We start from the raw sequence: 25167 nt of genomic DNA on the forward strand, positions 1-25167 counted from the left end.
CAAGAGCAAGTCTCGAAGAGTGTTTAGTTCGAACGCCAAGGAACTATTAGGTCTAGGTTGTGAATGAGTGAAAAGGAGAGGCATTCTTAAGTGATTTTCGAGAGAATTCATCTTTGAGAGGAAAGAAAGAGTGTGTCAAAATGAGAGCGTGAGGAATGAGGGTTTTGGAAAAGAAAAAGAATTCGGTCTTGGATCTTGTGTTTTTGAAAAGAAAAAAAGCTCTAAGTGTCTATAAAGAAAGAGTCTAACCCCTGAGAAAAGAAAAGAAAAGAAAAGAAGCCAAATGGCTCAAGTGTTTTGAAAGAGAAAGCAAGAGGTTATATGTCCAAAGTTGTGAAAAGAAAGAGCTAAGTAAGAAAAGAAGATCCCAAGCCGAGAGTCTTAAAGAAAGAAAATCCCTTTTGAGAGATGACAGTGAGTGAATGAGAGTTGTGAGGTTCATTTTGAGAGAGTGTGAGTTATAGTGCCTTTGGGTAAGGGAGGTGAGCTGAGGCTTGCTTTTGTATGCGCCCATTGCTCTTTACCTTTAGCATTCTGCCGAAGCTCTGATCTTTCATAGAGAGATCCTTGATTGCTTTGAACCCTGCGTGTGCATTTTCATTTGAATGAGATCATTTTCATCTCATAGCCTCATCCCTTAGCCAAACATCTCTCACTTGAACTTGCATCACTAGATTCACTTGGTAAACGCTTAATGAATGTTAAAGAGCCGTGTGATAAGAAGAGTTTGTGGAGATCGTTTGTTGAATCTTGAAAATCAGAGTAGAGTCTTGCATTGCACTAGGAATTGGCAACTTGGAATCTGAGTCTCTTTGTGATTGTATCTCTCTCCCATAAGGAATATGAACTCCTGTTGCATCCAACCTCTTTCTCTCATTTGCTCTTTTTGCTTGAGGACAAGCAAAGCACAAGTATGGGGGAGTTGATATTTCTATAATTTGCATCATTTAGGCTGCATTTTAGAGTCCAAATCATGTGTTTTCTCATTCATTTTAGGTATTTAGGCATCAAATTAGGCTTTAGGGCTTGCATTAGGTCCCAAAGAGTTTTGCATGGTTTGGAGTATTTATCAGGTGCTTTGGAGGCTAATAGGAGTTCAAGAGGAGTGATCAGGAGTTGAAATGGTGAAGAACATGGTTAAAAATGGTGAAAACCGCTTGAAGGAATTTCTCTGCAAAAGCATGTACCGGCTGGATCAGTTTATCGGCTAAAAATGCCATCGGGTGGTTTTTACCGGCTAAAAATCAGTACCGGGTGGAAATTCTATCGGGTGAAGTTTTAAGCCGAGACGAGGAATTTTTATCGGCTAAAAAGCTTACCGCAGTACACGTTTCTCGGATATTTTCCTTACCGCGGGAAGCATTTCTCGGCTAAAATCAGTTTTCACCTGCGCGCATCAAAGATTGCAAATCCGGGGAATCTTCTAGTCCGAATCAGTTGACGGGGTCTTCATAAAAGTTGGAGATAATCAAGTCAAAATCCCAGAAAATTTGGAATCACAGAATTCTGAGCCGTGAGTAGAGAGATATCGCCACTGGGAGACACACTTGTATCACATGCATTCAAGAGCCGATCCGAAGAGTTTCAAAGATTACGGGCAACGATGCCTTTCCAGCTCGAATCAATTTACACGGCCTTCATCAATATTTGAGATCCATGAGTGCTCTTTCCAGAACACCTGAGGTCACCCAATTTGGAGCTGTGGGGAAAGATATCGTCTCCGGAATAGACATCGGTCTAAAAGCATGATTTCCTGCCGTTCTGATGCGTTGCAAAGATGAGCAATCCGGGGAGCATTCCACTTCCCAAGCTCCGACGGTTTCTTCACCTAAGTTTGATCGTGGAATTGGTTTCAAGTCATTTGGAGTCGTGTGCTGAAAGTTATTGAAACCGGGAGACTAGTTGATTGGTACAAGCCTAAAGAGTTGCCATACGCGCTAAGTGTTTCTGCGAGCCTCGGCATCATTGATGTCCTGTGGTGTTGAGGGTGTCAAGTTTTACTCTAAATGAAATCAATAGCCGGAATTGCACAGCTGATCGATTGTAGTACTTAGGGATCGAATCCACATGGAATGAAGATCTTTCCTGCAAAAGCTTTCGAATGAAATATAAAGTAAGGAAGTCTAGAACCAGGCGATTTTTGTGAGGGTTTTGATGGTGTGTTTAAAACGTAAAAACGAATCTTAAAGAGAAAATACGGGAATTAAAATGACCTAATAACGAAACTTAACGAAAACGAGTAAAAACGAGAAAAACGGCTAACCTAATTGCTTAAATGAAAATCGATTGAAAGAGTAAAGATACTAGACTAAAGCTTGAATGAAAATCGGTGTAAATCTATAAGAAAAGAGGCGCTGGGGTTCAGGGAAGTTTTCTCAGGGGTATGAACGATTCAAAACATTGCTAGAGAGTAAATTTGATAAGATCTTAGCTTAAACTTTTCGAACTGGAGTCACAGACGTATGAATACGCCACTGTCGTGATCATAGGCAACTATCTCTCTCAACCCTGACCAGTAGGTTCCCACTCTGGCCCTGGAAAAGAAGAGGTACATTATGTTTGAGACTTGTCAGCATTCACAAATCGCCCATAGGTAGGTTTTCACTCCTATGTTTGTTTTGCTCTCCCAAACTAGATCTGACACCGGATGAACACTTTCGTGTCACCAAGCATCTGGATCAGATTGTAGTTCATGACGCTACTCTCATGCAGTAAAAACGAATTCAAAAGAAAAAGTTCTAAGATTCGGCTCAATAGCCAATGGAATCCTCACCGAACATATATATCTCCATCGAAAATCCCTTAGACCCAACAATAAAACTACTCAGACATAATAAACGAAATCAAAAACATATTATTAATAGGTAGAATAGAAACCGAAATTGAAAAAGAAAGAACAAGGGTTCAAGAGACAGATCTCTCTCTCCCTAAAACCTAAAAACAAAGCTTAAAGTAAAATTTGTGTAAAGTATTTCGTCTCTCTTCTTCTCTTCTAAAAAACGACCTAAATGACATGTATTTATAGTCTCCAATACTCTCTGGTGGCTAGGGTTCCGGAAATGAGGCTGGGAAAATGATACGGGCTTCAGAAATGGGCCTTCAAAGTCGGAGTTAGCTGGCCGCGGTCGGGATGTGCGTGACCGCGGGGAATGGGTGGCTGGCCGCGGTTGGGATGGTTGGGACCACGGGGAATGACCTGTTGGCCGCGGGTAGAGACGCTTGCCGGCTGGTTTACAGGACATCTTGCTCTTCGCGTATCTTTTGATTGAACCGTTGGATTGCCAAGCTGTAAAGTGTGCTGGAAAGCTGATACTTCCATATTTAAGATCTCCAAATTTGAGCTGGATCAGACGGTGAGAAGGCCTTCAATCGGGGGTGAACTTCTGATGGTTTGACTCTGAGCTGAAATCTGGTTTTCTATCCATTTTGTTAAGCTTTTCCCTAAGTTACCTGAAAAGAGTCTTTGAACTACAAATACTAGAAAAACGTAATAAAAGTACTTAAAAGAAATTAAAAACATAGAAAAAGTATTTTAAAACGATCCATAAAAGTGGTCAAAATACGTTGTTATCAATCATTACCTCGATATTTCTTAGGCCGAGATTTGTCCCTTGAACCTCTTTGGACCAGACCTCGTGCTAACTCCTCGGTATATCAAGACCGAGGCATGCATGCTGAAGAAGCGAAGCTGAAAACGACTAAGTGTTGGACATGAACGGCTTCAGGACCCTGGCATTGCATGTCGGACTTCATCTGCCTTGATCCCTCGACTACCAAGCCCCTCGGCATTGCATGCCGAGACCCCTTGTCACAAACCCAGATTCAAGAACAAGCTGACTCAGAGAATGCACGTGAAGATGGATTGAAGACTAGGGTTCATGCATGTTCTTGATGTGTTCTTCATGAGATCTTCATCCTGATCTTTGCTCATGTGCACTGATGTGTTTGTGTCAACTGCGTGAGGGAACAAGTTTTACCCTTAACAAAACAAATGAAAGCCGTAAGTGCACAGCTGATCAGTTGTAGTATTTAGGGATCGAATCCACAAAGATTTGTGTGCCTGGTATTCTTCTACGGTTTTTAACTTTATGTCTAGACTAAACTGGTTTTAAAGGTTGGTTGTTTGTTTTGCGAATTAAACTAAAAACAAGGAAAGCAAATAAATCTATCCTAAAAAGCAAGTAAGAAAATCGAATGAAATGCAATTAGAATAAGCAAAATATCGAATGAAAGACTAATAAGGCAAGTGAAATATCGCATGAAAGGTAAATTAAGCAAGTAAAATATCGAACTAAGGGAATTGAAATACAGGTCTAAGAAAGCAATAAAAATCGATGGAGTTGTAAACTATGGCTAAAAACGTTGAGCTTTTGGGAACTCTAAGGGATCATAATCGGTTTTAACACTAAGGTAAATAGATTGGGATTGACAGATAATGATATATGGGTTCTAGAGCTAGAGTACGGCGGTATGACTACGTCACTGTCGTGATCATAACCAATTGTTTCTCGCAACCCTGACCAGTAGGTTTCCACTCTGGCCCTGGAAGGGAGAGAACGCAAGAGCTGCACAAGACTCGTCAATACTCACGATCTCGCCGCAGGTAGGTTTCCACTCCTACGGAAGAATCGCCTGTTTCATTCTAGGGCTGATACTTAATGAAAACTTTCGCAACACTAACTATCTAGATCAGATACTAGGTGATCAATCAAGCATACATGCAATAAGAACAAGAATAAACAGAGAACAGGTCAAAATCCCAGATCTATAAACCAAGATGTCTTAATCGATTATGAGAGCCCCTTTCGGGAACCCTAAGCCCAACTCGGGATCTACTCAGACATGGCTGAGTTCGAAATCATCATTGGTTTTAATAAAAGTAATGAAAAACAGTAAAGAAAAGAGATAAAGAAAGCTTCTCTATTGAAGAACTCCGACTTGAACAATCTTCTACAAAAATCTCATAAAAACGGCTAAAGGAAAAGGGTTTCTGTAAAGTATGAAGGGTTCTCCCTAAAAACGACCTAAATGACATGTATTTATAGTCTCCAATACTCCATGGTCTCTAGGGTTCCGGAATTGAGGCTGAGAATGACTTGGGCTTCAGATAAGTGGGCTTTAACTCGGAGATTGATTGCCGCGGTTGGGAGTGTTGTGACCGCGGCAATTGTCTTGTTGGCCCGGTCGGGAAGCTTCTGACCGCGGCAAATAGCTTGTTGGCCGCGGTCGGGAAGCTTCTGACCGCGGCAAATAGCTTGTTGGCCGCGGTCGGGTGAGTTGCTGACCGACTTCAAATGGCTCCGGGGCTAATGAAATATCTTGAGATCCAACCGTTGGAATGTCTCCAAACCAAGTGAATTTGAAAGCTGGTTGATTCTTCTATAAGTTGTCCAATTTTGAGGGTGATCAGACGGTGAGAAGGTCTTCGTCTCTCCATGAGAGTTCTGACGGTCTGCATTTATCCAAAAGAGTCTTTTTGTTCCATTTTGTGCCTCTTTATTCCAAATTACCTGAAAAGTCTTTTAAAATCCGGAAACATAGAAATCCTTTGAAAACCTTTGAAAATGGAGTAAAAAACACATGTAAAAGATATTAAAATAATCCATAGAAATGGTCAAAATCCGGTGTTATCAACTCCCCCAGACTTAGTCTTTTGTTTGTCCTCAAACAAAACAAAGGCTAAATCTCGGCGAGAGGTTTGAAAACGCAGGAACTTAACAAAATCTCAGAGACCAAACTTCTAGACCAATATCAATCAGTATGCATCAATCGGGAATAGCCTAGAAAATTCTCACTAGAAATACAGGCATAACTAGTCCGTTAATCCGTCATGCAGAAATCTATGCACTAAGATCTAACTTCCAGTCAACTAGCTCTTAACATTCATTAAAAATCTCGGTGGTTCTCATCAAAGAAAATCTAGGCAAGGCAATCTAGGCTAGGTGTCAAGAAGGATAATTTTGGGGGGGGGGGGGGGGTAAGGCTTAAAGTGTTTACGGGTTACCTGAAGATTTGGAGGATGCAGGATATTATGCAAAACCGCAAGAGAGAGTGAAGCTGTTGGTATCCACAGTTTTCAGTCACTTTCTTCTTGACATAGATTCATGGTCTTCTTCCTCAGGTTCTCTCCAAACTCCCCCAGACTTAGATTTTTGTAAATCTTTAAAAACAATAGCTCCTTAAACGAATAGTGGTTGCTCATTGCTCCACAAATTTTGACAATCTAAGACTCATTAGGCTTTTTGTTTCCCTTTCTCTTTTCACGTTTTTTTTTTTTTTTTTTTAGAAAGGGAACATCTTTAGATATAAAGTCTTAGAGAGCACGAATTTACCAGTTAATATCTGTCTTATAAAGCTTTATTATGTTTCTGATACTCTTCCTTCCCAATTCCATTCAGTCTCCTTTGTGAGTGACTGAAAACTGCGTCGCTCCTCTTCTCTCCGACGTTTTTGCACATATCTGCTGATATAAACTTAAGAGAGAATGCATGAAGATTGAAAACAAGGGTTTTGGGTTTAGGGTATGGTACCAGATAAAGATAAACTGGTCATCTAGGACGACAAATAGTGGTAAAAGTGATGGTAAAAGACGTCCTAGATGTGTATGTCGATGCCTGCCTAAAATCAATGATGAGAAAATTAGATATCAATATTAAGTCCAAATAAAATGAGCTAGTATATCCTGTCAGAAAGAATCTCCGTGAATAGAAGTCCTCTGGTGGGAGTTCGTAGTGTAAGTACTCTAGCTACCGCCTAGTCTAGTGCTAACCACAAATGAGCTATCATGCATAGTGTAGAAGTGTGCAGGTATAAATCATCATAGTTTTGCGTCAAACATTCCTGAAAAATACTTAATGTCGAATAAGTTACATATTAAAATTTAAAAAGTACTTGAAATTTAAAATCAAAGCAGGGAAATGATTAGTACGGATAAACATCCTCCCCCAGACTTAAATCACACTGTCCCCAGTGTGAAAAAGTTGGTGAGAAGATGGTGAATAAAAGCAAAATAAAATAAAATAAGATAAAAGAAAAGAAAATGATGATAGAACCGTGATGGTAGTGAAGTGCTGATCAATCACTCATCCTCCGAAGTGTCGTCTGCGAAATGGTGCTGCTCCTGTAAGAAGGTGACAACGCGCTCAAAGCGTCGTCCCTGTCTCTCAACTCTGCGCTCGAGATCGGAATGAGTGTGTGATGATGTAGATGATGAGGTGTGGCCAGCCGAAATAGATGGCTGAAAATGAGCACAGGCTGCAGCTGCATCACGCTTCGCCTTGGCCACTATGTATTGGCCAATGGTGAATAGTAGACGAGGTACAGATGGCAGAAAATCATCGGATACCGGAGTCCATCATGGGCGTCCTCTGTTGCACAATCTCGGGATAGACGCTGAAGGTAAGCGGACTCGGTGCTCCTCGGTGCCAGTGCAATACTTGTAACCAAACCTGTCTGGATCGAAAGCGGCACGAGAGATAGTGTGATCGCGAGAGAGATAGAGTAGATCATACCAGACATCGGGAAGTGGCTCGTCAGATGAGAAATCGAATCCTACAGCCTGTAGTATCACTGTAATAGCACTCCCGAAAGCTGGAGTAGCGTCCTCGCAACCATGTAAATCATGCTTCACCTTTACCATATTCTGCGCTATGATCCATGCAAAGCAAGCAAGTTGTGGGTCGTCCATAAACGGAATCTGATCAAAACACCTCCCATGTTTGCTCTAGAGAAGATCGTGTGTGCTATGAGTTTGTGCACAACTCTCACTGTTGGGTGGCTAAGAAGGGCTGACTTCGATCTCCCACTATCATAGGTTCCATGACCCATCTCTCTCCACAGGTTAAGATCAGGTTCATCTTCAAGGTAAATGCCATCAGTGTATGGAAGCTTAAGAGCTTCACAAACCTCGGAAATGGTGAGAGAATAAGGCTGTCCGCGGATAGAGAATGACAAGATTCCATCTGATGCTTTGGGGTTCCTCCTCTTCGTGTGGTGGAGTGTAATAGTCGCTAAAAGCTCACGGACTGGCTCAGGATAAGTCGGAAGGTTCAGCTCCATGTAGGGTCTCAGCTTAAGTGCATCGATGTACCAGATCACATCCTCTCTGATTCCAAGCATCTCGAGTGTATGATAATCTATGCAAAGCGTGGGTTTAATGTTCAGCTTCTTGAAACGTCTTGCATAGTCCACTCTCGGGTTTGTCTCCCTCCCAATGTATCGAATCTGTGGTGGCTCGGGAGCTGCTCGTGTTTCTCTTGAGTGCTGGAGCAATCTCATCACATAGTTTCTTCTTCTCGGTCTGGCTTGGTTCAGCATGTACTCTCCTAGAATAGCATCATCGGGAATGTCCTCAGAGCTGTCACCAGTGCGACGGCTTCTTTGGGATCTGGTTTGTTCCATTTTTCTGCAAAACGAAATGGTTCTTGGAAAAAGAATGAATTTGGATGCTGATTTTAACACATTAAGATCTGTTATACTAATACTAGCATAAAGGGATTAATTAAAACCATGAGCAAACAAAATCGATTTTAAATCAGAGAAATCAAGTAGTTCATGACCAGATTCGGATTTTTGATGTTCTCAACATAGAAATCTTCTAAAAATCGGTTTTTATGAGCAATTTCCATGTAAATTCTAAAGATTACCCAATACTAATCACTAATCACACAAGACTTAATCAAATTCATCAATTTTGCTGTTCCAAATTCGATTTTTATTAAGCATGTAGAATCCAAATTTCAAAAATCTCAATTTCTCTTTAAGCTAGGTGCTAAAATCGATTTTTAGATAACCTAAATGGATAATCTATCATTCTTAAGCTATTTCCACCATCAATAGACCATGATTTTGGGTTTTTAAAGAAAACCCTAAGTTCAAAATCGAGTAAGAATGGTGAGTTTGAGGTTCATACCTTGCTGGAAATAGAGAATTGATGGCAGAATTGAAATCAGCTTTGAAAAAGAGTGAGGTTTGAGCCAAAAATCTCTTAAAAAGCTTAAGAATTTAAAAATGTGTTCTTTCTCCTAAATCTCCAAATCTTTTTGGAAGAGAAGAGAAGAAAGAGTTTTGATCCAAAAAGTTTGTTTCTTTTCTTTAAAAAGCGTTTTTGAAGCAAAAATGGAAAATTTCTGGAAATTTTTAAGTTTACAGGAACTTACCTTTCTTGTATGCACATTAGGAAAGTTTAAAACTTACGGAAGATCTTTTCGGGTTTTACCGGGAACATTTCGGGAAGCAATGGGAATCACCGGGAATCACCAGGTAAACACCAGGCAACACCGGGAATCACCAGGCAAACACCAGGCAACACCGGGAAAACACCAGGCAACACCGGGAATCACCAGGCAACACCGGGAAAACACCAGGCAACACCAGGAAACGGCAGAAATCCGCGGAATCACCTCAACGACCAACGGCCGCGGTCAGGAGACGCGCGACCGCGGTGGTCGAGTGCTCGGCCGCGGTCACATTCACGGTGCCGCGGTCGATGCTCCCTTGGCCGCGGGTCGGTCAGTCGCGACCGCGGCTCTTCCTCCTGCGGCCTATTGTCCAATCTTCTAGTCTTTGCCGGGCCGAGCTGTTAAAAACCTACCTTTTCTTCTTGGTTTTTCTAATTTTCTGATTTTTTTGTGTTTTTGTTTTATAACATACCTAAAACTTAAAATGAAAAAGAAAGCATAAATTGTAAAAAGGAAAAGAAAACTAAAAAAAAAAAGAGTACCTAAATGGGTTGCCTCCCATTAAGCGCTTTTGTTTTAAGTCGTTTAGCTCGACGTAAGCATGAGGAATCAGGCTGATTTGAATGGCACTCCTCTTGATGTGCCTTTATCACTTCCGGTTGCTGGAGGTTTTACTTCTTCTCCTTGAGGAGAAGTCTTCTTACCTTTACTCTTCTTTCGGACTTTAATGTTGTTCAGAACCCTTTTTGTGTTTTCGATCAGCTCCTGGATTTGGTCCTCACTAGTTTCTGTTGCATCTGGTGGAATGATGATCTTGATCTTTGCAAAAGCTTTCGGCTTCTCCTTTTCTTTCTCTTTTGGCTTGTTTCCTTTACTTGGAAATTCATCTAAGATAGTAGGATAGTACCTTTTTCGGTCCACATTGAGGAAAACAGCATGCCGGTTTGTGTGATCGATAATTGCTCCTACTGTAGCTAGGAATGGTCTCCCGAAAATTAGTGGCCTCTCCTTGTCTTTATCCATCTCCAGGACTTGGAAATCTGCTGGAACAATCTTATCTCCCACTAGAACTTGTAGATCATGAATCGCCCCTTCAGTATCATTTTGAGATGAATCTCCAAAGATAACCTTAACCGTCGATGTCCTTAAGGTTTTTATGCCCAATTTTTTGGCAAATGTCTTAGACATGATGTTGACATTGGCTCCGGAATCGCACAAGCAGTCTGTAAACTTGATTCCTGAAATGAAACATTGGAAAACAAAACATCCCGGATCATCGGCTTTGGTAAGCCTTTGAAACTGTGATCGTTCAGGTACCTTAAACGGTGGCTGCTTGGGATCGATATCCTTGTACAGTGGTACAAAGATTGGGGTTTCTTCTTTCTTTTCATCGTTTCCGGCCTCTTCTTCGGGCAATGTGGTTATGGCGTTGCAAAACTTCTTAGGGTTATCTTCAACTCTTCTTGGAAGAACTCCACTTTGCCTCTTCTAGAGTCGGCTGTTTGGGCGACTTGCACATCTAACCTTTTTACGTGCGAAGATAAAGATTGAAACTTACCATTCAGATCATTGTACATGCAGTCCACTATCACGTTAACGTCTTTAGATGCTTTTTCGTTCGTCATAACAAGCTGTTGGATTGACTGTTCAAGTCTACCGATTTGTGAAGCTAGCTGGTTCGTCTTGACTCCCTGCTGTTGTACAAATTTATTGTTAAAACCCGTACCTTGGTAGTTATATGGCTGTCGCGGTTGATATGGTACTATTCCCCCAAATTTTCCACCTTGAAACTTGTTTTGGAAGGATTTTTGCTGAGGTGGGTAGTACTGATCTTGAGGATTCTCCACATTTGGATTGCGGTAAGAGAGATTGTTGTAATTTGCATTCCGGAAGTTGTTGTTGAAGTTGTTGTTGGAGCGATTTTGGTATGGCACCAGTGCTCCTACGTAGTTCACATCTTCTTCTTGAAATGCTTGATTAATGTGATCGATATCACTAGGTCCTTCATCTTCTGCGCCATTTTTGGTTTCACAGGCATGGATCGGGCGATTGTTGCTCTTCAGAAGCTGGCTCACCATGTTCTTCAACTCGGTTATCTCCTTGTTGTCTGTTCCGGCTTGCTTCATCGATCGATCGTATTCAGGACAGTCATTGCTATTGGCTTGAGCCAAATTTTCGATGAGAGCTCTTCCTTGGGTTATCGTCTTTTGCCCAAAATCTCCATTGCTAGCTGTATCAAGTGAAAGTTTGTATTTTGGTTGCAAACATCGGTAAAATGTGCTCATCAGGCTTGATCCATGGAATCCATGGTGAGGGTAGTCACGTTCATATTCCTTAAAACGTTCCCAAGCTTCATAGAAAGATTCAGTTGGCCCTTGTTGAAAGGTTGAGATTTTCGTTCTCAAATTGTTCGACCTTGACTTAGTGTAGAAGTGGTTTAGGAAAGCAGTTCTACATTCTTCCCAATTGGTAATCGATCCTGCAGGCAAAGACTTCAACCAACGGTGAGCTTTATCTGCTAATGAAAAAGGGAACATCTTACACTTTAAATAGTCAGGTGGAACTTGGTTTGTTCTCATCATGCTGCAAATTTCTTCAAAAAGCTCGATATGGTCCATTGGGTGCTCAGAAGGAACTCCATGGAACTGGTTTTGCTTCACCAATGAGATGATTTGAGGCTTGACTTCAAACTCATTCCGGTTTGGAAATGGTACTTGAATCGTAGATCGATTCTGAAAATTTTGAGTAGGTGCATCAAAATCAGCTATGCGATGGTTCCTGGCTTGTCTTCGGTGTTGATTTGCTGGTGGAATGGGGCGGTGAATGCGTTCATTCGGCTGCATTGCTGGGTGGTCACCATCGGCTGCATTGATGGGTGGATCAAGGTCTTCACGTCCTTCTCTCTCTCGGTTCTGGTGGTTTCTTGGAAGAACCTCATCCTCCTCTCCATCTTGTCGAGCATGATCACCTTCTATGTGATCATTCTCTTCGTTTTCTCCATGTTGGGACCCGTCTTGGTCCATATTTAAATTTCGATTAATAGGATCTCTAGGCTGGTCGTCGTTGGCCATTCCTTGCGTTCGTCTAAGTCTTTGAAGTTCTCTTTCGTGTCTGTCTATCTCGTCTAGAATTGGAATGTCTCTTGCAGGTCTACGCCTGGTATTCATGCAATTCAGAGAAAAACAAAAGAAGGGAAAGATAGTTCAGAAAAACTTTAAGAAAGAACAAGAGATCAGGTGTCTAGAACAGAAGTTAAAACAAGAAAAATAGCAAAAGGCAGCGAAACAAATCCCCGGCAACGGCACCAAAAACTTGATGTGTTCGTGTCAACTGCGTGAGGGAACAAGTTTTACCCTTAACAAAACAAATGAAAGCCGCAAGTGCACAGCTGATCAGTTGTAGTATTTAGGGATCGAATCCACAGAGATTTGTGTGCCTGGTATTCTTCTACGATTTTTAACTTTATGTCTAGACTAAATTGGTTTTAAAGGTTGGTTGTTTGTTTTGCGAATTAAACTAAAAACAAGGAAAGCAAATAAATCTATCCTAAAAAGCAAGTAAGAAAATCGAATGAAATGCAATTAGAATAAGCAAAATATCGAATGAAAGACTAATAAGGCAAGTGAAATATCGCATGAAAGGTAAATTAAGCAAGTAAAATATCGAACTAAGGGAATTGAAATACAGGTCTAAGAAAGCAATAAAAATCGATGGAGTTGTAAACTATGGCTAAAAACGCTGAGCTTTTGGGAACTCTAAGGGATCATAATTGGTTTTAACACTAAGGTAGATAGATTGGGATTGACAGATAACAATATATGGGTTCTAGAGCTAGAGTACGGCGGTATGACTACGTCACTGTCGTGATCATAACCAACTGTTTCTCGCAACCCTGACCAGTAGGTTTCCACTCTGGCCCTGGAAGGGAGAAAACGCAAGAGCTCCACAAGACTCGTCAATACTCACGATCTCGCCGCAGGTAGGTTTCCACTCCTACGGAAAAATCGCCTGTTTCATTCTAGGGCTGATACTTAATGAAAACTTTCGCAACACTAACTATCTAGATCAGATACTAGGTGATCAATCAGGCATACATGCAATAAGAACAAGAATAAACAGAGAACAGGTCGAAATCCCAGATCTATAAACCTAGATGTCTTAATCGATTATGAGAGCCCATTTCGAGAACCCTAAGCCCAACTCGGGATCTACTCAGACATGGCTGAGTTCGACATCATCATTGGTTTTAATAAAAGTAATGAAAAACAGTAAAGAAAAGAGATAAAGAAAGCTTCTCTATTGAAGAACTCGGACTTGAACAATCTTCTACAAAAATCTCATAAAAACGGCTAAAGGAAAAGGGTTTCTGTAAAGTATGAAGGGTTCTCCCTAAAAACGACCTAAATGACATGTATTTATAGTCTCCAATACTCCATGGTCTCTAGGGTTCCGGAATTGAGGCTGAGAATGACTTTGGGCTTCAGATAAGTGGGCTTTAACTCGGAGATTGATTGCCGCGGTCGGGAGTGTTGTGACCGTGGCATTTGGCTTGTTGGCCGCGGTCGGGAAGCTTCTGACCGCGGCAAATAGCTTGTTGGCCGCGGTCGGGTGAGTTTCTGACCGACTTTGAATGGCTCCGGGGCTAATGAAATATCTTGAGATCCAACCATTGGAATGTCTCCAAACCAAGTGCATTTGAAAGCTGGTTGATTCTTCTATAAGTTGTCCAATTTTGAGGGTGATCAGACGGTGAGAAGGTCTTCGTCTCTCCATGAGAGTTCTGACGGTCTGCATTTATCCAAAAGAGTCTTTTTGTTCCATTTTGTGCCTCTTTATCCCAAATTACCTGAAAAGTCTTTTAAAATCCGGAAACATAGAAATCCTTTGAAAACCTTTGAAAATGGAGTAAAAAACACCTGTAAAAGATATTAAAATGATCCATAAAAATGGTCAAAATCCGGTGTTATCATGCACCCCTCGACATCAAGACCTCGGCTTCACTCTCTCACACACCGAGGTGCTCCCCCGATGACGCAAGAATAGCGCTCAGTACCTGGTTTGTTCTGGGCTGACCCGCAACACTTAGCCTTCGCTATAAATAGTTTTTGGGACCAAAAACCTAATCATCTTTTATCTTATCTTATCACCTACCTGTTTTTAGCTTTGAGAACTTGCCTCTTTTGTGAAACTTGATCATTCTAATCCGATATCTCGTTTTCACGTAAAGTTCTTGTTCTGTTTCATTTCATTTATTCACCAACATCAAAGCTTCGAATCATAACTAGCTTCACGTCTTGCAAAGGATTTAGTGAGCTTTTAATGATTAGTGAGTAGTCCGCTTAAGAGGTTTTAGATAGGTAAATTAGGGTGCTTTCATGATAGATTAGCGAGTTTAGGGGTCTAGTCTTGCATGTTTCATTCTCTAACCGATCAGATCTCTAAGCTGGATCCATGAACATCACATGCGGTACAGATCTAAGACATGTCTCGCATCAAAAGTGTTTGTAGAAATGTCTGAAGCAATCGGTTAGAGGTTTAAGAGTCTTTCATCATGAGAGTGATAGTTTGTTCTTCTTAAATGACTTATTGATCTGGATCTTAAAGCTGACTGATTCATGCTTCTCACAAGGGATTTTGAAATGAAAGAGGACCAGTTTAGATGTTGAATACCTTCATGAGAGGATTAACCTATCTTTGAGTTCATGTTAAATGAAGTTGCTTGATAATATTGATTCATTAACTCGCTAGTTTAGCTTGAAAGTACCTGAGTCTTTTATCCTGTCTAAAGCCTCTGCCTTTATCATCTCATATCATCATCCGATCATTTGCTTAGTTTACTTGTTGTTATTTGGATCTTTATCTAGCTTAAATTTCATTGCTTGTTTCATTTGTGTTCTTTCTTGCATCTTAAGTAGATTAAACAAACCAACCTTTTCATGATTAACTTGACTTAAGTTAATAAGCATCATAGATTAGTGCCTCTCCACAAGTTTGGTTTGATAACCCCTTGTACTACATAGACAGGGGATTGGTACCTCTATAAAGGCTGAAAAGTCTTAGCTATCAATTCAGATTGGAGAGATAATTGAAGAGGGATCTGCTGAGTTTTCATAAGAAAGTGTGTGAGTATGAAAGATGGATCTGAACATGTGGAGAACAACAAGTGAAAGGATGAGTTGTTGCACTCCACAACTGTGGAAAAATAAAATATGGACATCGTAAATGAGGGGATGAGACCCTCACGGATCATGAACAAGTGTATTAAGATTTGTTTAGTATATTTGGATCCTCTGATGAGTTTGTCCGAGTTGAAGGAGCTACTGACTCCATTCCCACTTGTAGTCGCTGGGGTTGGTTTTTAGCTCATGAGTTAATGTGGAGATAGTTTTAATATAATAAGAATGTATAACACATATTATAGGATTATGGATATGAGGATGTGGTAGCAGGAGTAGATTACTGTATCAATTGACGCTGCTGCTTCATTATTTGACACTGGTGGTGCTGATATGTTTGGTGCATGAGAGTGGTAATTCTACGGCATATGCATGGGGCTGGTTGACACAATTTGAGTAGAAGTAAAAGCATTTGTAATCGAATGTATCGTTAGCATATGTCACATAAGTGAGTGAGGTGAGTGGATTCATTTTTATAGGTGGCGAATGGATCATCAGGCGTGGCCGCTGGACGTGAGTGTTCATATCCATTCCATTGTACGGCGTTGATCGCCGATTAGAGAGAAAACTGGATGTATAACCCAATGAGGTACTAGAGAATGATTAAAAATGATGACTAAGAAGTCTTTGTGTTAGGTACCTCGTGTGGATCAGCAGTCGTAGTGTCCATGACTGTGGACTCTTTGTTCACGTCTAGTGATAGGGCGATTGTTTGGTGGTTATGTCCAGCGGTTAGAAGGATCAGATCATCCTTTTGGTACATGTGTGTGGACTCTTGGTACAGTTCAACTGATTGGTCAATTGTTTGGGGTTGGTCCACTAGTATTAGACACTCCTGCAACAGTCTGGTGGAGTAAATAATTTGATTTTATAGGAAAGTAAATAAGTTAAAAACTTTAGTGATGGAATCTTCATAAAGTAATATCTTACTGAAATCTAAATATTAATTTGTTTTTACATTTGTTACATCGTGTGGATTTGGAGACGTAGTGTATATTGGTGAGGACTCTTGATTTTTGTCAGCTGTTTGTCGGATGGGTTGGTGGTCATGTCCACTAGTAACTCTTGCTCCAGACTGGTAGAGGGGTAAGTTCTGCATAACACAAATGTAAAAAATAAAAAGTGAAGGCATTAAAAATTAAAACGCTGAATAGATGAAAGAATTAATGGGGAAGGTCTAACAAATAAATTCCCATCTGTGTCTTCCAGTATGTAGGTTGATCCCTGTTGACAAAAGAGGTGTGGTTTAGTGTAGTAAGTAAGAATCAAATTGGGAGAGCAAGTAATAAAGTTGGAGAGGGTGGACAGGTGTGTGTTGCTCAGCCTTGGCGTCCATGGAAATTTTTGGCGAGTCAAGAACATGGTCCTCTTCCAACCTTATAGAAGCCTCTTCGGTCGACAGTGTAGGTGAAGCGGGAGGCTTTGGGGTACAAATCCGCCGACGTTTGGCAGATCGACCTTTGGAAGCAATGTTTTTCTAAGCAGAACGAGTCCTTTTGCTGGTACCTTGCAAATCTGGTTGAACGATATTTACCTTAAACGCGATTTAAGCCACTTGGTTAGCGAGCCATCGGAGTTTCTTAACAGGAGAATCAGGCATTGTGGACATAAAATTTCTGACAAAAGCAGAGGATCTTTTGGCTTTAAACTTACAGACTGGAAGGCTAGAGATAGCACAGACGGCTGGTTTTGTGGTAGCTTTCCCTTTCCTGCAGTTAATTATATGTTTCTTGTGGCTGCCTTTTGTGTGAAAAGGCTCGTGCACAATAATAGAGCAGGAGGCATCCCCACCGGGCAAGTGGTGTTTTAGGAAAACATGGATTCAACCTTAATCATGAATTCAACCTTACAATCACGAACCTCATCATCCCACTCACCAGAACCGTCGTATATACTTGGAGGTGGTTCGATAAATGGATTAACAACAAGCTACAAGAAAGAGGAATGTGAGTTGGTATTTGTTCAATCGATGTTTACATTGGAGGAAACTAACAGTAAAAACCAGAGATCTAACTTACATTGCAATCAATTTTGAAATCAAGGACGTCGTTAAGCGTTACAGAAGCGTTCTTTCGAAAGCCTTCTGAAGTTAAATTGATAATTCGAAGGCCATCAGAGGGATCTATCTGGTAAGTTATTGAGCAGAGATGGGATAGCTCTGAAGGCAAAGAGCTGCAGAACGAGGGGGAACCCGTTCAATTTTATAGATTTTTGCTACAGCTGTTTACAAAACAACAGAACTGGTCCCTTTTCGAGTTGATGCCAGGACCTCAAGGAGTCATCATCGACCACAACATTTGATGAAAGATTTTCTACCCCATGGAAATTTGAAGAAACTTTTGAGATTGTCGACCATCTTTACATAACGGGGAGTGAGAGTATGAGTCTGGTGGTTGGAAATAAGGACACAGTCGACAATTAGCAGTAGAGCTAGATGGATTCGGCGATCGCTGGGCATGTACTTATGATCTCGCAGCCAAGTTGGAATATCTGCACACGTTGTTTTGATATCGTCTCATATCCAGCGCTTCCAGTATAGATCCGTTTTTTTAGGGTTGGCTCTGTGGATAGGGTTTCGTAACGCTCTTCGAATAAAGAATAGTAAAACCAGTAGTGCTCCGGTACTGGGGAAAAGAGAAACGTGATGGCTGACCACCAAATACTATCCACATCTCGTACTTTTGCTTTGTCACCAATTGCCTGGCTAGGAGCGCCTGAATGAGTTTACAAGATATTGGTGCTCTGTTGGCGTGTAAACTGAACAGACCTCCAAAACTCGAGTCTAAAATCTGGTTAGTTCAGGAGAATCCCGTAGGAGGTTCCTGAAAACGGTGAGGATGTCTGGTTTCGAGTATACGTTGAGCCGGCATATCAGGTATCTGTCCGTGGTAAACAACTTTGGTGGGAGTCGTTCATCTGGAATATTATTGTCGTATGTAATTGAAACTCGGAAAAAACATAAGACGACAGACAATTCAAAAAAAAAAGGGGGGGGGAAGGGGGGGAAGGGGGGGAAGGGGGGGGAGGGGGGGGAATGGAAACTTACCAGACATTGACAAAATAGAGCAGAAGACCACTAGGAATCAGAGGAGTAAACGCCACTTTGATATGAATATAGGGAAGGAGATAAATTTGGGAGAGAAAATATGAAATTGCTGGGCGATTAAATTATTTTTTTTTGAAGAAAAAGTGAATCGCTCCATTTAGTAGAGGGAATCGATACAGCGAATACGAACATGCGTCCAATAAAGAGACGGTGTAGGTGGATGGGACCTCGATTTTAACGCAAACAAATTTTAAAAATGTGTGATGGATGGATATATAGATAAGTTGAACCGGTCAATTGATCATATGGATATTTTTCTTGTGAACATGTACATATAAAGTCCGTGTATATGGGCCTGACGGCGTGGATACGGAGATAATTTACATGTTTTGTGAGACCATGTCAGGGACGATCCTAATAGTTGGATAATTACTTGGTGCATGTTGTGGTTCCTCAATGTGGTCTAATTTGGTAAAATGATGACCATTAGGAAAAATAATGTGGAGACAGACTGAACGGTAGTTATTGATACTTGCCGGTTTCATACCCAGATTCGATAGGAGTTAGTGGGTAGATATATAAATATTGATCATTCTAAAATTTGACCACTAATTGATGTATGGATAAGCACATATCGATAGTAGACGTCCATGAGCTATGTGATTTTGGAGAAATGTATGGATATAGCCATCTGATAATCCGGCATGTTCGGTATTTTGTGATGGTTGGATTATTACTGGGAGCATTTGGTGATTATAAGTTGTGGATGATCAAATAACAATGAGTGCGAGTAGCAGGAATCAAACTAACGGAGTATCAATATGTATATGATGGGTAAATGATGACCATTGGTATGAATAATGTGGACACATAATGAAAAGTTTTGATCCATGCAGGATTCGTAACCAGATTCCGGTGATTTTTATCTAATCGATTTAGGTGGTGTGTGGATATGTACTTATTGAAACCACGACATGCCACAGTAAATTTGTATGGATAGGTCATATCAATTGATGATATGGTCATCTTCTACGTGGACATGTAATAGTTTGATAATTACTGTGCGCATGTTCAACTCCATGGACATGTACTAATTGATGTATGGATAAGTATATATCGATAGAAGACATCCACGAGCTATGTGCATGGATGGCGGCTCAAGATCAGTTTCATGGACATATGTATGGATATAGCCATCTGGTAATCCGGCATGTTCAATTTTTGTGGTGGTTGGAATATTATGTGTCTGCATGTGCTGGTTTATTTATTGTGGGTGATCGATGGACGTGAGTGCGGGTAGCAGAAATCAAACTAACGGAGTATCAATGTATTTATGCTGGGGAAATGATGACCATTGTGATGAATAATGTGGACCCATATTGAAAGGTTATTGATCCATGATTCGTAACCAGACTCCAGTGAGTTTTATCTAATTGATTTAGCTGGTGGGTGAAGATGTACATATTGATACTACCACACGCCCATTAGAAGATGTACAGATAGATACATATCAATTGAAGGCATTCACCACGTCTATGTGATCTTGGTGAAATGTATGGATATAGCCATTTGCAAATTCGGCATGCTCGGGGTCTATGTGATGGTTGGAGCATTACTGGGTGCATGTGGTGGTTTATTTATTATGGATGATCGAATAACCATGAGTGCAATTAGAAGTAATCAAACTAACGGAGTATCAAGAGATCAATGTGGTTAATCACTGAAAACTTTGAACATTGGGATGATCAAAGACAAATTTGTACCCAGATTCCAGTGAGAATTCAGTGTTCACAAAATAAAATAAGGAATTTATCTAATCAATTGAACTGGTTGAAGTTATTCCTCCATGTCAGTAAAACTCTATGAAGAAGGTAAGCTTAAAGACGGAAAAAATTGGTAAAACTCTTCTGAAGTTATTCCTCCATGTCCAATCGTACCCATATTCTGGTGAGGTTTTTGGTAGCCTGACTGAGTAGGGGGTCGTAGATTAGATTAAGAGGAATTACCAAATCGATTGGACTGGGTGTCAAAAGAGAGCTCAGAAAAGATTGGAGTGTTGTCATTGTTCTAATTGTTTAGATTGGTTGTTTATCTAAATGCCGATTTAGATAGAAATCAGTTAAGAAGGAGTGCATATCGTCTTTTCACTAGATAAGTTGTTATGAAAGTGCTAGTTAAAAGCAAAGTGCCAAAAATTTGTAATTATAAATTCCAAAAATGCTAAAAAGTATAAATTCCTCTATTATTTATATAAGAGTTTTTAAAAAGTTGTTATCTTATTATTCTATCGAACTTATTATATTTTTATGCTAATCCGACTCAAAAGTAAAGAAATTTATTATTTTATAATAATTATTAATTTATCGAATATTAAGTTATAAAAATTTAACTGTATATTGAAAATTCTCAACGAGTTATAATTTTCTTTTTCACAATTTTCTTCAATTACCCATTAAGGATTATTAAGAGTTGTTATTGGGCTTCATTTGGGCTCAACAAAAATGTAATAGCTTTGGGTCCGAAGGAATGAGAAGGCATTGGGGGTGTGATAGATTTATAAAACCTACATTTTTGTTCTTCCCCCTAATATTGAGGTGACAAGCCCGTCAGCTCTCTTCACCTTATTTGTGAACCAGTGGGAGTTTTGATTTGGCTTTTGATCCATCGAATCTGACTTCCATTTTCTAGATATTTTTCCCATTGCGATGGCCGCGGTTTTTAAGAAGAAGATAGAGTCCGAATCTTCGGGGCAAGTGGTGAATCCATGGGAAGTCTTCGTCCAAGACGGCGAGAAAATCGACTACGACAAGCTTATAGAAAAGTTTGGCTGCCAGAGGATCGACTTGTCACTAATTAATCGTGTTCAAAGACTGACTTGTCTTCAACCACACGTATTCCTACGCCGTGGTGTCTTCTTCGCCCACCGGTTCGAAATTCAGCTAAATTCGGTTTGATGATTAAACTATTTTCGTATGTACTTGGTCGTTATTACTGGTTTAATCGTGATATTAACAGGGATTTCAATGAGATTCTGGACGCGTATGAGAGAGGACACAAGTTCTATCTCTACACTGGAAGAGGACCTTCATCAGAAGCTTTGCATTTGGGACATTTGATTCCTTTCTTGTTTACCAAGTAAGTGACATCCTGGAGCCCTTATTGTCCTGTCAATGCGAAGTTTTGATGAATTCGGTTGCCTTAAAACTCCAAAATGGCTTGCAGATACTTTCAAGAAGCTTTCAAGGTTCCCCTTGTTATACAGCTCACAGATGATGAAAAATGCATGTGGAAGAACTTATCGGTAGAGGAAAGCCAAAGACTTGCCAGGGAAAATGCGAAAGATATAATTGCTTGTGGATTCGATGTAACAAAGACATTAATTTTCTCGGACTTCGACTATGTTGGCGGGTAAGTGAAATGCTCGAACCCGAATTTCATACGCAGTGGACTTTTGGCTCGACCATTCTTGGCCGAACACTTAGACAGATTTCCACGACATTTTTACTTAACATTTTTGTGTGTTATATTCGATTAGACAAGCTCATTTTCATGCATAAACTCAATTAGATTAAAACAAGTTTTGATTCCAAAACAGTTCAACTAGTCTGTTCAACTGTTCACCCTAATACCTGTCGATCCTCCAGACTTGATCACAAATCCTTTCCCCAACAATTCATTTAGTTGCTTCTTCTTCAGGTCGGTCATCTATGTCGGTCCCTTAGAAACTTTAGATATTAGAACAATTCCAGGTTCAAGCTGAGCAATCTCCAATCATAGTTGCTTTTTCTTATATTTCCATTTATTTTATGGTTTAGGATAAGTAGAGATTGAGAGAATGTTTTAGATGATTCTCGATGAAGTCCTTAACACTGAGACCATAAGATAGCTCTTATACTGTATCCTATATGTGTTTGGGCTGATGATGCCTACATTACAGTTTTACCTGGCTGATGATGTGCGAAAACTTTGTGTGTAGTGCTTTCTATAAAAATATGGTGAAGGTTGCAAAGTGCGTTACACTTAATAAGGTGACTTTAGTCTCTATCTCCTTGTATTTCACAATATTGCTGATGTGTTTTATAGTGGCTTTGAGTTCCTGGTATCATTTTTATATCTCTTTCGTTGCTAGGCTAAGGGAATTTTTGGCTTTTCCGGTGAAGATCATATCGGAAAACTCAGTTTCCCTGCGGTGCAGGTACACATCTTATTTTCCTGTTGGTGTGGGTACGTGAATTCTAATGCATATCGACTATCAGATTTTAATTGGAAAATTGTAATTTGCAGGCAGTTCCATCTTTTCCTAGCTCTTTCCCACATTTGTTCCCTGGGATGGACAATCTCCGTTGCTTGGTTCCTTGTGCAATTGACCAGGTGTGTTATTTTCTTTATATCTGAACCTGTTTGGTTTTGGAACATAAAAAAACTACTCAGTGGTGTAAAATGTCTGCCAACTTGGAACATTTTTATCCAAATTTAGTCTATTTATGTTCTGCGTTTGTATGTACTTATATAAATTACAATCAATATTTTCTTTTGATTTTGTTCAGGATCCTTATTTTAGAATGACTCGTGATGTTGCACCTCGGTTAGGCTATAGCAAGCCTGCTCTAATTGAGTCATCATTTTTTCCTGCTCTGCAGGCAAGTGTTTTCTTAACTAGTCTAATTAAGAAAATGTACACCTTGTAAACCACACTTTCAGTTTTTCAAATTATTGAATCCTTGGTCACCTTGTGCAGGGAAACAATGGAAAGATGTCTGCTAGTGATCCAAATTCCGCTATATATGTAACTGATACCACGGAGGACATTAAAAACAAGGTGAATTTCTGTAATTTTAATATATTTTGTTATTCCCAGTAGTTACTTTCCATCTATTATTACAAAGTTTATTATGTGTGCTCTCTTTCTATTTTGGTGTTACGGCATTTTAGGGTCAAACTTTATAGATTATTAGTTACCAGTTTTGATGATGAAATCAAACCATCGGTTCCAGTATCTGAACTTCACGTGGCTCCATATGCAGATAAAAAGATATGCCCTTAGTGGTGGGAAAGACACCTTGGAGAAGCAAAAATCTCTCGGAGCAAATTTGGAGGTACCAAATTCTGTTGTTTCTCCTCCTCCCCTTACTCTGTATAGTGTCTACTCGCAATTGTGTTCTTCTTGCACTTATATCCAATTGAAAGTTAGGAAATGATATTCTCTAATTTAGATTTCAAAATGGCGTTAGTAATACAACCGTTCCTCATATGTGAACAATCAATCACCTACCTCTTAATTGACTAGTCCTTAGAAATAATTTTATAAACTCTTATAATAAATTTTATAAAACATAAGAAATCTTAGAGATAAACACCCATTATCTCTAAATTTACAAATTATACCCAATTATTTAAAAAAATTATTAAATTTAAGCTAATAAAAATAATAGAATTATAAGAATTTCTTATAAAATTATTAATAAGAGTTTATAAGATAAACTTGTAAAAGAGTTTTGGTGTATATGTAAAACTTGTAGAAAGTTGTGGATTTAAACAGATTTTGAGAATCCAAAAGATATAAGTAGTATTTTGAAAATCATGATTTATGAGTTGAATTGTAAAAAACAATTATCCTAATAATACTAGATTTTAAGAGAATCATAAAAGCATTAAAATATAATTTTTTATGGATTTTGATTAGATTATAAAAATCATTAAACTAATAACAATGTATTTTTTAAAAATGTTATAATTTGTAAAGTTATAACAGTGAAATATAGTAAAATTATAAAAATCTATAAATCAATAACAATAAAATCTTGAATTCTAAAAATATTCATAAATTAACCTCCTAATAACCTCAAGTAACCACTTTATCTATAAGAATAGCAGATTTTTGCAAAATCTGGGTTCTTGATATTTGATACTAAGCCTTTTTCTTGTAATCTCCTTACTACTATTTCGCAGGTAGACATTTCGGTTAAGTATTTGAGTTTCTTCCTAGAAGATGATTTTGAACTTGAACACATTAGAAAGGTACGCATCTCGTTATTAAATCACTTCGGAGAAGAAGATTGTGTCCATATAGGGGTATTCTGAATATTTTTGCCATATATTTCAGGAGTATGGAGAAGGAAGAATGCAAACTGGGGGAGTAAAGAATCGACTCACTGAAGTGTTGACACAAATGGTGGAGAGACACCGCAAAGCTCGAGCTGCCATTACCGATGAGGTAAAATCGTTATTTTCAGACTATCAAGATTAATTATCTTATTCTACTGAATTCTAACACCCAAAAACTTCAGATGGTGGATGCATTCATGGCCGTGAGACCTCTCCCAAGCATGTTCGAGTAGGACCTAGAAACCCTTCTGGCAGCTCCTCGCAACTTCAGAGCGTTGTTTCATTTTCTCTTCACATGGAATTAGATATCTTTGCATCTATAATTGTTTCAAAAATATAATTTGATCCTTGCATTTAAATTATACTAGGTGATACACGCGGGTTTATATATTATTTAGATTTTTTAAGTTGTGTTTAATATAATAAGATAAATTTCGTATATATTTAGTGTCTAGGAGTTAAGAAATAGAGATAAAGAATTGGTTATTGGTAAAAAATATACTTTATCAAATATAACCTAATTCAAGATGGAGGATTGGTTATTCGATGAATGACAAAATGTTTTTACTATTTAGAGTAATGTGATTTGTTATAACTTTTTCTTCTATTTTCTGAGTATTTCTGTTTATTCAATTTTTTTGTAAACTTCTCATAATAGTTT

At 39.4% G+C, this 25167-nt stretch overlaps 1 protein-coding gene and 1 non-coding gene across 2 annotated transcripts; both read left to right on the plus strand.

Moving 5' to 3' along the window:
• The first annotated feature begins 11480 nt into the window (after positions 1-11480).
• LOC112083695 lies at positions 11481-11587 on the plus strand. Its single transcript, XR_002897831.1, has one exon. It is a non-coding gene; the product is annotated as a small nucleolar RNA R71 (small nucleolar RNA).
• A 9456-nt stretch (positions 11588-21043) lies between these two features.
• On the plus strand, positions 21044-24882 carry LOC18011960 (tryptophan--tRNA ligase, cytoplasmic). The gene is made up of 12 exons (XM_006395858.2): positions 21044-21327; positions 21417-21536; positions 21624-21809; positions 22378-22429; positions 22531-22596; positions 22686-22772; positions 22949-23041; positions 23140-23220; positions 23426-23497; positions 24351-24419; positions 24505-24615; positions 24689-24882. The coding sequence occupies exons 1-12, from the start codon at positions 21107-21109 to the stop codon at positions 24737-24739; spliced, it is 1209 nt and encodes a 402-aa protein (XP_006395920.1). The 5' UTR covers positions 21044-21106; the 3' UTR covers positions 24740-24882.
• The last annotated feature ends 285 nt before the right edge of the window (positions 24883-25167 follow it).

This window comes from Eutrema salsugineum, unplaced genomic scaffold (assembly GCF_000478725.1).
Source record: "Eutrema salsugineum unplaced genomic scaffold, Eutsalg1_0 scaffold_6, whole genome shotgun sequence".
NCBI lineage: Eukaryota > Viridiplantae > Streptophyta > Magnoliopsida > Brassicales > Brassicaceae > Eutrema > Eutrema salsugineum.

What these genes read in the sequence shown, in the direction of transcription:
- LOC18011960 (XM_006395858.2), top strand. Translation starts at nt 21,107, where the DNA reads ATGGCCGCGGTTTTTAAGAAGAAGATAGAGTCCGAATCTTCGGGGCAA. An exon ending in GACTTCGACTATGTTGGCGG is followed by an intron (nt 21,810 to 22,377) that starts GTAAGTGAAATG and finishes CTTTGTGTGTAG; the next exon opens with TGCTTTCTATAAAAATATGG. An exon ending in TTCCTTGTGCAATTGACCAG is followed by an intron (nt 22,773 to 22,948) that starts GTGTGTTATTTT and finishes GATTTTGTTCAG; the next exon opens with GATCCTTATTTTAGAATGAC.